At 47.2% G+C, this 12,503-nt stretch overlaps 1 protein-coding gene across 2 annotated transcripts in view; it reads left to right on the plus strand.

Moving 5' to 3' along the window:
- The window catches only part of LOC119401262 (isobutyryl-CoA dehydrogenase, mitochondrial), an 88,427-nt gene that overhangs the window by 48,036 nt on the left and 27,888 nt on the right, over positions 1–12,503 (plus strand). The window contains exon 3 of one of the 2 annotated variants that reach the window (XM_037667943.2): positions 9,296–9,465. The exons of the other annotated variant lie outside the window; for it this stretch is intronic. Within the exon in view, the coding sequence (XP_037523871.1) occupies positions 9,296–9,465 (170 nt within the window). The remainder of the gene's footprint in view (positions 1–9,295; positions 9,466–12,503) is intronic. 2 annotated transcript variants of the gene reach the window in all.

Below are 12,503 nucleotides of genomic sequence, written 5' to 3' on the forward strand. Positions count from 1 at the left end.
TCACGGTTGTTCCCATGGGAGGAATAAAGCTTTCAGTCTTTTATTTGAGCTTGACACATACGGTACACTTCATTTATATTCCTTGGTATTACATGCCGAAACCACGATATCATTACGAGGCACGCCGTAATGGGGACCGGATTAATTTCGACCACTTGAAGTTCTCTAACGTGCACCCAACGATAAGTACGCGGGTGTTCTTGCATTTCGCCCCCATCAAAATGCGGCCGCCGTGGCCTCGGGAATCGCATCCCCGTCCTAGGACTTAACAGCGAAACAGCTTAACCGCTGAGCTACCACCGCGGGCAAAGCAACATTTGGATACATGTACACACCGGAATTTCCGCCCGATCGCCCGCTACAAAGCGCAAGGCATCATTAATAATCATCATCAACAACTAATATCCTCTAGCAGGCCCGGACCGGGCCCTGGCTTGGAACCACGGGCCCGGGCTGGGCTCGGGCTTCATAAAGTGGGCCGGGGCCGAAAAATCAGGCCCGTGCAGTGCTCTAGCACGACGTACGCGCGCATGCAAGCACGCCGCGGCTAAGCAGAGGACGCAGGGAGCCATCCACACTTGGCGTTGTTCAGCCCGTAGCCGCCAGGCGGCTACTCCGATCGATCTCGCGGCTAATACTATGCAAGGCTGTGCTATGCTCTGCTGGCGTGCCTGGATAGCCGAGTGGTTACGATTCTCGCCTTCAGATCGCGGCTGCGCGGGTTTGAATCCGGCCTCGCCAAGAATTCCTCTCTCTCTCTCTTTCTCTCGTCTGTATTCGTTCTCTCGGCCATCAGAGTTATTGCATCCCACGCCGGACAAATCGGCGCACGCGTTCTGGGAGCCAAGCAGAAGAAGAGGACGAAAAGAGCGCGCGCCGGGTCATGATGATGATGATAGCTTTCTGTCGACGAATAACGGCAAAATGAAAAGCTTAACAGCTCTGCTGTAAAAAAAAACACGATCCGTGATGTCAATATGATGTTACATGATGACGTCATCAGTAACTTACGTTACACCACTGCACCGAAAAACCGAGCCCGGCCCCACGGGCCGGGTAAAGTAGTTTTCACGGCGGGCCCTGGTCGGGCTCGGGTCTGAAGCTCCGGGCTTAAGGTCGGGTCCGGGTTTGAAGTGGCGGGCTTGGGTGGGGCCGGGCTTGGACTTTGCGCTCAGCTCGTATTTTATCTCGAAAAGAAAACGCTGTTTTTACGTGGGGCAAGTTTTATGAGGGACAAGTACTGAACTTGTTTTGTTTATTGCATGGAGCCTTTATGTGAAACTGGCGAGCTATAAGTAAATAGACCAGACATTACCATCTCACTGTTCTGTGACTTAATGCATTCGTTATTATTTTATATCCGAAATGCTATTTTGTAACCGCTGTACTATATGTAACATCATGAAATTGTACCTGTAACTTATTACCGCAAGAGCGATCACAGAGCTCCAGAGCGGGGAAACGTTCTTTGAAGTTCAAGCCGCCCACTGAAACAAAAGGTCTGCGCGGAGCCTCGTTACATAGAATCACAAAGGTATATGTAAACTGGTAGCGATACTTCCATAGAAGCCCATGAGTCAAGCAGTTGGCGGCTCGTTGCCACCGTCGCCAACTACGTATCGCGGGAACAACTAACAGCAAGCAAAAAATAAATAAAATATGACGTCACAACCGGAGGCGGTGGCGAAGTCGCGCATTTGCACTATATGGCGCGAAATTGAATTTTTTTAAATTTCTGACCTCTTACAAGCTTTTGATAACTACGCCACCTTATTGCGTCTGTATGGCTCGCCAACTGCGTGTGCGAGAGAAAAAGATCAACAAGTAAGGTTGGGAAAGAAAGATTCAACAAGAAATACGCCAAAATGCTTTGCAGATGAAGTTATGATACAACGGCTCACGAGCAGAATAGCACAATAGTTCGAAAACTCACGTTGGCCAATCGAGGAAAACCACTGGAGCGAGACAGTAGCCTGGAGGGTATCACTTTGGCAACCTTACAGTACAGCGTTCCTTCGCTTAGCATGCCGCATTCATCGCCAGATTCGTCACGGAAGGCGAGAGCACGCCGGCCGTGCGCCAGCGAAAGCATTCTGCTGTTACAGGAGCGGTTATCTACACATTCTGTGAGCTAGTTCAGCTTCTCTGAAGTGTCACGCCAGGAAACAACACATAAGTAAATTATTAACCTACGGAAGGTACGCACGAAACCAGTGCACGAAAGTGAGCGACGCATCGTTGACCCAGCCATGCGCCGAACTAGAGTAGCCGAACTAAACACAAGCCCACACAGACTGCGTGCATACGCCCCCCATTTATGGCGCTCGACCAAAAAAAAAAAAAAAAAAAAAAAAAAAAAAAAAAAAAATGAGGCAATGAACGATTTAGCCAAGTGTCAGATAAACCGTAAAGTAAATTTCTAGTTTACTTTGGCATATATAAAATTAAGAGAATTCGAAAAAAAATTCCATTGAGTTTTTGGTTTTTGTCCCCTTCCCACCTAGTCGCGCCTCAATCGTTCGGTGGGCGTTGATGCCTGTGGCAATAGGTTTTCGACCACTTAAGTTTCGCAACCGATACCTTAGAATCACTCCAGAGATGATGATTATGAAATAAACTTTTAATTTGCCAATACAGTGTCCCCGAGCTCTTAAGCTTGGGGTCACTCTAGGTGGGAGGGTCCCTTAGTCCAGGAATCCTCTGGCCGCGATCGCCTCCCGGGCCCTGGCGACGAGTCCTCGTTGGTCGTTTAGGTCCCGTGCGGAGATCTTAGCCTCCCACGTCTCGGCGAGGAGGTTGTTGCAATTCTTTTTCCGTGGCTCCGTCACGGCTCCCAGTGGTCGTGTGACGCGAGATGGACATGTGCTTGGTGTGCCCACGTTGTTGACGTGTGTGCTTTCGTCTTATTCCGCAATGTGGTACGAGAGCTACGTCCCATGTAGCACAAAAGGGATAAATTACGTCTTTTTCACCATTTACTCTTCCCGTGGCGTCTTTAAAACGTCGAAATTGGTTTAGAATGTTTTATCCCGTCTATCCCTAAAACCAACGTTTTGTACACCATATGTGCTAACGCACCATATGTGCGTTAGCACATATGGTGTACAAAACGTTGGTGTTCAATATGGTGTACGATATGGTGTACAACGTTGGTGTACAATATGGTGTACAACGTTGGTGTACAATATGGTGTACAAAACGCACCATATGTGCGTTTTGTACACCATAATGCCGCAAAAGCGCTGCAATGTGGCAATAACCAGTCAAGAAGACGCCGCACAAGGGATAGAGGTGACACACACAACGACTGGTGTGTGTCACTTCTATCCCTTGTCCGGCGTCTTCTTGACTGGTTTTTGCCTCAGCGTTATGTACCAACTGACCCAGACTTCGACCTCGTTACAATGTGCATGAATCGTATAGGTCTAGCAAGGAGTGGGGAAAGTATATTCGCTTGACCAAACATTTGGCCTGAAAAAAGATAGTTACGAATTCCGATGTCGCTTTGCCGCACACCATATGCACCCAATAAGTAGCGTCGATAAGCTTATTGGCACCTTTATCACGAAAATGGAACGAACTCCGAAAATAGATCGAAATCTGCTTTGGCAGAGTGTAACGTTGGGCGAGTTGGTACATATACCTTAACGAAATATTTGTGACGCGACTGAGAACGAGGAAGAAAAACGAGAGAAGACAGGATGGCGCCATATCCTGTCTTGTTTTTCTTCCTCGTTGAGCCACAAATATTTCCTTAAGATTGAAAACTCTTCGTTCACCTCCTGCCAGTAATACTCGCGTAGTCCAATGGTCACATATTACCTGTACAACATCGTTGGATATGCATACAGCTTTAAAATAGCGATAGAGAAAAAAAAAAGTGTGGCACAAACCGTGCATAATTGAAACCTGCAACGAGAATCCCACAATACACAATCCCACATACGGAATGACCACTGTTTTTCAAATTGGGCTCTTTTCCTGACGACTATTCAGTTTTATTGGCTGTTTTAAGTCTTCTAGAAGGCCTTCGGCTTTGGAACACAATAAGTTGTTCGGGTAGCCGGTAACCGATCCTCTTGCCGATGAAGCAAGCCGGTGTCTTACGCCAAACTTCCGTCATCAAGTCGCTACGCGCCGCAGATCTCAAGCTGCTTCAAGCAGACAAGGAGGGTGGATTTGTCCTCGCTCCGACAGCCGTCTACAGAGAGAAGGCGGATGCCGCTGTCACAAGCAACTTCCAGGTCACGAATGTCAAACCTTCCAAGGTCAAGGCAGCGGCGGCCAAACTTTGTGAAGAGGCTGGACTTGAGAAACTGGCGTCGTCAGTGCGGTCGGTGAAGGGCTTGAACCTTTCGGTGTTATTTTCGGCAAAGACGCATAAGCCGGAGGTTCCCTTCCGCGTCAATGTCTCGGAACAGGGCAGCGCCTTGTGGGAAGTTTCTTGCAACGTTCCCTATCCGTCTTTGATGTGGAGGAAGAAGACTTTCTTCAGCAAGGGTGTCCTTCTCAAGTGACCTTCTATTCAGACTTATATTATTCCTTCGCAGGTGTAACCACTCTGACGCTCGCCGATCGAATTGTTGAAGTGTTTCGCTCTTGCATGAGCAAATTGCAACTAACCACTGAATTTCCCACTGGTAACAGACTTCGGTTTCTTGACCTTGAAATGTTTTTATCCGATCATGTGTGCTGGCAGTACGCTCCCCGCTCCAAGAAAAGCTTGTTACCTTACAGTTCTGCGCATTCCAAACTTGTCAAGCGAGCGATTGCGAAATTTTGTCTAGGGGCAGCGTTGTCGCGATCATGCCATCACACAATGTGTACTAGTTTTGACTCGCAGATTCGCAGACTGCGCATGGCAGGCTGCCTGTACAACTTACTGTGCTCCATAGCCGAAGGACTTCTAGAAGACTTAAAACAGCAAAAAAAAAACTGAATAGTCGTCAGGAAAGGAGCCAACTTTCAAAAACAGCGGTCATTCCGTATTTGCATAGGGTGACGCATAGTTTAAAAAGGGTAGCACAAAAAGCAGGCGTCAGAGTTGTCTTTTCAGCAAAAAATAAGTTCAATAAGGTGAACAGAGAAGACAGAGGGCCTCGCGTGTGTGATAAGAAACACGCCAAAAAGTTTGTTGAATGCTGTCATAACGCGCTTCCCCCTCTCATGTGGTCGCTGCTACATCGGCCAAACTAAACTTGCCGGTGTGACCGCCTCAGGGAACACCGCAATCTAATGCGGGGCTCTGTTGGCAGCCACCTAGCTGCGCACAGCTCCGTATGCGGCTGTCATGCTATGTTTGATAAATGTCAGATACTTCGGCGATACAGTGGTCAACGAGCACGTGAGAATTATGAGGCGTGTTGCATTGACAACAAAAGGTTATATGTGCGTGAGTGTGCCTTCGTTAGCGCTCCTCACCAGGGAAATTGCGCATCTGTCAAGTGAATGATGTTTTTTTACATTTTTTCAGAAGCTTACATAGAATTCGTGAACAAAGTTCCACGTCACTGTTCTTCTCTCCTTCCTTTCATGTTGCGTGTGCCATATACAGTAAAACCTCGGTGATACGAATCTCGCGGGGTCGCCAAAAATATTCGTATCATCCGAAATTCGTATCACCAGAAAACATGCAAAATTACTCTGCGACAAAAGAAAGCTGGCATCCGTTTTCATTTATTGTTTCTCATGGCCGTAACAACGTCATGAAGCGCTCTGAAGAAATTCCAGTAAAGTTTTAAACGTGAATGATCATACTCGTACTCGTAAACATACGCTGCTTGCGCGCGTGATGAACCAGGGGTGATGTGACCCGTGACAGCTACTAGCCCCTTCCTATTCTTAGTATGCTTTTCCGCATGACAACTGAGTATTGCGACGAAAGTGACTTAAGGAGCGCTTTGCACGCGATGTATGAAGGCCAGAAAATTTGTCAACCGCTGTCCTTTGTTTTGACTCTTTTGTTATCGCGTTGGCGTTGGGGATGTTTTTCGGGATATTTACGGCCGTGCCCGCACAATCGGGAGGTTTGCTCAAAAATCGGGAGTCTCCGGTGCAAATTGGAGAGTTGGCAGGTGTGCGAGCCCTCAACAAACGTGCATGTTGACGTTGCGAGGACTAGCTTCTTCGCCAAGTCCGTCCTCTTTCGGCCCTCGTCCACCTTTACCGGGATGTCTGATTGCGAGGACATGGCTTGCATCGGCGTGGCAGGCATGTGCAAACACAGTACAACGACGCTGCCTCGAGCACAGCAGCACTCGTCAGCGCGCTAAAAAAAAAAAAAACGCGACGCCAACGTCATATGTAATCTAAACACGAAGGCACACAAACGCGCATTAAGGCTTTCAAGATTCTCGTGCACAATCTCAGAGGCTACGACGCGCCGCTGATGGCCAAACTGACGGCGCGGCGCGCGGCGCGCTGCCCGCGCTTGGGTTCCTGCGGCCGCGCGATTGGCGCGTCTTCCGCGACAGTGCGGGCAGCACCTGTTCGTACCTGCGCGGTAGCGTACGTTCGTATCAAACGTCGCGGGTTGAAAATCGGTTCGTAACATCCGTACTCCATTACATTGCAAGCTAAAGGGTCTTGGCCAGGACCACAGAAAAATTCGTATGACCCCGAAATTCGTACGAGCGGTGATCGTATCACCAGGGTTCTACTGTATACCCCCATGTACGGAATAAAAAACCTTGGTTGTAAGTCAGCGCTTCGTCCGTCTCATTCACTGTCCCGTGTTTCGCGCTGTTTGTCGTATCGTTGATTATGAGCTTGTTGATGTCATATTTACGTGGGATTCACGATTCGCTGTGTCCAAATACATGTTCACAACTTCAGCTACCACAATGGTTTAATCATGATCATGGGCGTTAGTCGTCGCGATGGAGACATGCCACTAGGCGTCAGCATGGGTGCATCCACGTCAAACGGTGCTATACAGCTGCCAAACACGAATAGACATTGTACAAGCTCTCATACATCACTACGCAATAAGCACTACTTCTGTGAAGACACATTTCACTTTCGTGTTATACTGAATCCTATGACGGAGGGATCGACCATGTTTTGTTTTGCTTTTTTTTTTTGCTTCCGGCGGTCCATTCTTATTTCGGAAAAAACGCGTGGTAACCCGGTTCGTTGTAATTTTTATCTATGTTAGTGTATTTACAGCAAAGGTAATAAATTGGCTTTACCCCTCCATTTCTCTTGCTGTGGTAAGGTGCTACTGCGCTGAAGACAGGCGCTACAAATGTAGTAGTTTGTACGGTTGGGTTTTTATTAGGGGTGTGCGAATATTCGAAAGTTTCGAATATTCGTCGGATATTACATTCGAAATATTCGTATTCGATTCAAAATCGTGTATTCGAAATGTTTCGAATATTCGATAACTTCGAATATTCGAAAAATTCTAATATGCGATTCGATTATCATGCATAAAGTAACTCGTCTTCCACATTTCTGCTGCGTTCGTATCGTTAAAAACGTTGCCGAGAGGAGCGATAAACATCGTAAGTACACGGAGGCACGATATCTGCCTGCGACGAGCGCCGCAATACGTATGATTTATTGCTGGTGCATCTCCGACGTGCAGCGTTGTTGGCGATCATGTAAGCGTACATTTTCTATATTATGCGGCCGTAACGTGCCGCACTACCACTCGTTCACTATGCGGGACCACTTCTGAAGAAAGACAGTGACCCACGTGACTGGTGGCGGACTGTAGGCACCTTCAGATACCCCAGTCTGGCAAAGCTTTGCCCCATGTAACTCTCTATACATACCAGCCACTTCTGTTCCAAGCGAGCGTGCCTTTGCAGTGGCAGGGGGGGGGGTGTCTCTGTTACAAGGGAGCGCCTGCTGCCTGATCATGTGGAGCAACTCATATTTCTTCATGATAACATGTAGTCATTACTTTCATTGTGCCGTGATATTTGCTTGTGTTGTGATGTGCATTGTGCTAGCCTGGACATTGTGTTCGGGAGATAGCAGTGTATGTTGTGTTGCCAGTCAGGCTGTTAATGTTTTTTTTTTTCATATAGCTACATGTTAAATAAAATATTGTTACTGTGGAAGCATTTTCCCTTTGATATTCGATATTCGAAGGTGGATATTCGTATTCGATTCGTATTCGAAAAATTTGATATTCGCACACCCCTAGTTTTTATTGATAGTGCATGCTTAAAAAATTATTTCCATAGACTCTAGAACAACTTGTTTTTGGGCGAGTAGGTGCCTTAGTTTGCTGAACATATCGTAACTGGCGCGAGGCTAGTAACATGTCTCTTTCCTCCGACCTTTTTTCATGTTTCTAGCTTCGCGCCAGTTGCGATATGTTCAACAAGATTTCCATAGAGATCGCAACAAACATCGAAAGGGAACAAAGCGTTCTGTTCTGTGACCCGTATGTTGTATTGGGCTTCCTACTGATACTGAAGACATGCCTCAAATCACTTTCCTTGGTACAATATCTGCTACAAAACGCTCTCGGCGGTTCCCATCTCTATTTGCAGAAAAAAATAGGTACAGTATGCCGCTGCCGAACAAACGTTCATGGCACCCGGTATGTCCACTCGGCTATTTCGACCGTGAAGCGCTTTTGTACAAGTAATTACTGTAGGTTAACGTATACTTGTTAGCGAAGCATGCCTCAGGAAAACGTAAATATTTGCTACTTAAAACGGCCTGCTGTCGATGACATGTCCGGGCAACACCCCCTATAGATTACTGGTTCGGGCCGGGCCGGGTAGGTGAAATTTTTTCTCGGTTTCGGGCCCTGTCCGGGTCTCGGTTTGAGTGACCGGGCCGGGTTCGGGGGGAGAGGGGGGGATGAACTTGAACGAGTTCCGGGCCCGTGAAGTTCTCTAACCTAGGTCACGCCTACCGCGTTTCGCTTACGGGACACTTTCACCCCCAAAAATTGTTATTCATTAAATTATTTTGACGTTCCATTATTGCGCCAGTGAAGCTTTGTGCACCTCGCCCGTTGTTGCACGGCCTCCCGGATCGCCCACATTTGACGAGGCTACGATACTGCGTGATGACGTCATCATCATGACGTCACAATTTGTTGTAATATGTGACGATGGCGCGAAAACATGACATCAGTGATAACTTCATGCGACATTTTTGCCCAGGTCTCGCGATGTCCTCGCAACATGCCGCAATGCCTCCGCAGGTTTCGCGAAGTATCGTCATGCCTGTCCAAACCTCTCGACTCATGAGACATATGAGGCCTTACAAAGTTATTTGACGTTGTTCGGCAAAGAAGGAGGGCATAAAATGTGGCGATGACGTGCAGGAGATATTCCCGGTCGAGGCGATGCGCAAGGCCGGCGAGTTGGGCTTCGGCGGCGTCTACATATCGGACCAGTACGGAGGAGCGGGACTCAGCAGGCTGGACGCGTCGGTCATCTTCGAGGCTCTCGCAAAGGGATGCGTCAGCACTACCGCCTACATCACCGTGCACCAGTGAGTCTCGCAACCAGCGTTGCTGGCTTGGGCCCCTCTGTGCCCAAGGAAGCTTGCCACGTTCTTCTTCTTTTCCTCAGTCGGTTGTATCGCCCGGACGCTTTTGCATATCACGTGGTTTTGCGGCGCCTCCGTGATCGGCTCACCTTTGACCAAGCGACGATGTTACGTGATGACGTCTGACGTCACGTTGTCCCAGCACAACGACGTCACGAATGACTTCGTGGGGTGACGTCACCACATGACGATTTTTTTGCATCACTCGCGTTGATGCCTCCGACTTTTCGCGTTTGATGATGATGCATCTATGGCCTTGGCAATGCTGCTTCGCTTCGTGCAGCAGATTTATAGTTTTGTGCAAAACAGCCTGATGTCATGGCGTAGCAGCTGAAAGTGTTGCCTGCTGAGTTCGAGGACGTGAGTTCGATTCCCGGCAGCATTTTTAGGCGGGCAAAAAGGCACTTAAGTTTAGGTATGCGTTAAAGGTGGTCCAAGTTAACCCGGAACTAAGGCGTGCCTCATAATTTTAGTGCGTAATATCCCAGAATTTAATTTTTGTTGTTGTTCCAAATCGTGTTCGGTTTGTTCTGGAGAGCTTAGCAATAACGAATTGCGTTGGTGATATTTACGAGGCATCGGCGGATAACTATGCCGTGATCTACGGCATTCCACTTTTGCGATGGCGCAAGGCTATCACGAGTCTTGATATTGTTTTCATAATTTAATAGCGATCCTGAAATTTCGCTCAGTATTTAACGCTGATATAATTGTTATGATGACCTGGCTAAATACGTTAAAACACGTCCATTACAGAATGGAACACATTGCGCTCGCGTGCTTTCTCTCAACGTAGTATGCTCGATTTAAAAAAAAAGAAACACGCTTTGTGTGAAGTTCATTGTTGATAACGCCATATTCTCGACTGTGCTTTGACATTTCTTAAACGAACGCCTGATGCTGGCTTTATTTTCTTTGTGTGGTTCATATTTCGGAATACGTACAGTACTCGCGAATTCAAATGCGACATTATTTTTTTTTTGGTATAACGACTTGTATGCGCAATTGCTCGAGTTATAAACACATCGTGTCGCGACGAATCTGGCCTCTAAAGATAATGTTGGCTCTGATCTATGCGTTCGAGTCGAAATTACGCCGATATGACCCGAACTGAAAGACAGTGGAAACGAAGGTATGTGCGTTACACAGCCCTAAATTGTGCTGTTTCAATCCGCGAGTACTGTACATACACAGCTTTTGCTTCCAACTTAGTTCATTCGCAAGCTACAGCTGACGACTGTGCTTGTTTACCTGTGCTCTTCTTTGCGCGAAAATGTTTTGTTGTCTTCGCGTCGTCCGTTCTTCGACCTTCACAGTGCGCGGTTTGCCTGTTTTGCTGCGCTCTGCATGCAGCCCCGTGGACTGCCGCGAGTGAACATAAAACGCATTGGCCGCGGAGCGAAGCGAAACAGGCCGCCCGTCTAGACCTCAGGTGACGACAACCGCGCTAGGTGGAGCGAATGAGTTACGCTGTGAAGCTGCCGGCCAGGTTGACTTTTTCTCGCCTCGTAACGCGCGCTGAAAATATGTTAATGAACACAGTGTCTACACAGTGTGTACAGTGACTCATTGTGCCATACCGTAGTGACCTATCATCACACCTCTTTCCCCTTACCCCCGTGAGGAGTAGCAGGCTAGAAGCCCACTTCCAGGCCGACCTCTCCTCCTTCTTGTCATTAAAACATCTTCTTCTTTCTTGTTAATGAACATTTCTTTTTCTTGGCTGGACTATCTTGAGGATGATGTCCAATTCTGCTAATGCAACATACCCCCATAGTAAAATTTTACCGCCAATTTTACCCCAATACTAATATTTTGAAATTTTAATTAACGTATTCAGTCAATTAGCGAACTAATCAAAGCAGTCTACCTCTAATCTGGCGCCCATTAGAGCCTCAGGGTAAAAACAAACCTAAAGCAAGTCACCTTAAGTCCTTTAAAAATTGCGGACCTTCTAAGAAAAAAACACCCGGTGCATATACAGGGTCTTCAGCTAAGAAGCATCAAGTATTAAAAAAATAAACACAAGCGCAACGCGTCTCCAATTAGCGCAGTCTTGTTGTGAGCCATATAGAGCACGTCAGAATATATTTCCCATCCGCCAAGCTCGGCAATTAGCAAAGATTGCTTAATGAACTTTTTAAATAGCAACTCTAGAGAACAATCTTCAATACAAATGCAAAAGTTGCAGCGCTTGTTCAGAAACATCGAATTTTGCAATCTATGGTAAGGTTAATTATGCTTAATTTTTTCCGGAATTTCTTTAAAGCGCGCGAATTTAAAAACAATACCACGTGACTGCCACCTAAGGCGCGCCACTTTTAGTTCGCTCAAATGTAAGTTGAACGAATTATCAATCGACCTCCGCGCACGGAGGTCGATTGAACAGGCTATCGGTGACTGCGATGGACGTTAAGCGACAAAATGAGCACCACGTACGTTTCAACAACAAAAAATTCACCGACGATTACGATACCGCCTAATGCGAATTCTGAGCGCAGCTTCGTGTTGGGGCAAGGCCAACTGTGTTTGAAGTTTTGCTTTTCCGCAAGGTATCAACTATGCCATAAATCATATTTTTTGTGAAGTAGGACAGCACCCACTACGCCATTATTCGTCTTTCTGCGGATAAGCGAGGTACCCGCTGGATCCTGGGTATTTTTTTAACACGAAAGTGTTTTATGCCGGGGTCCACCAAAACTTTCATGACGCATTTCCGTCACGGAAGTACGTCAGCAAAATGAATGCCATCAGATAGCAAAGAAAAAAAAAACTTTAAGAAAAACTTCCGTTGACGGGAGTCGAACCCATGACCTCTCGGTCCGCGACGATGGCTGGCGGGCGTTTAGCCCATTGAGCTACCGCCAAACACATTACGGAGGCGACATGAACGCGTGTTTTATCTTTCACACTTGCCTCTCACAGTGCTCTTGGATGGATGGATGGATGCTATGAGCGTCCCCTTTATAACGGGGCGGTGA

The sequence above is a fragment of the Rhipicephalus sanguineus genome, chromosome 8 (genome assembly GCF_013339695.2).
Source record: "Rhipicephalus sanguineus isolate Rsan-2018 chromosome 8, BIME_Rsan_1.4, whole genome shotgun sequence".
In the NCBI taxonomy this organism is placed as follows: Eukaryota; Metazoa; Arthropoda; class Arachnida; order Ixodida; family Ixodidae; genus Rhipicephalus; species Rhipicephalus sanguineus.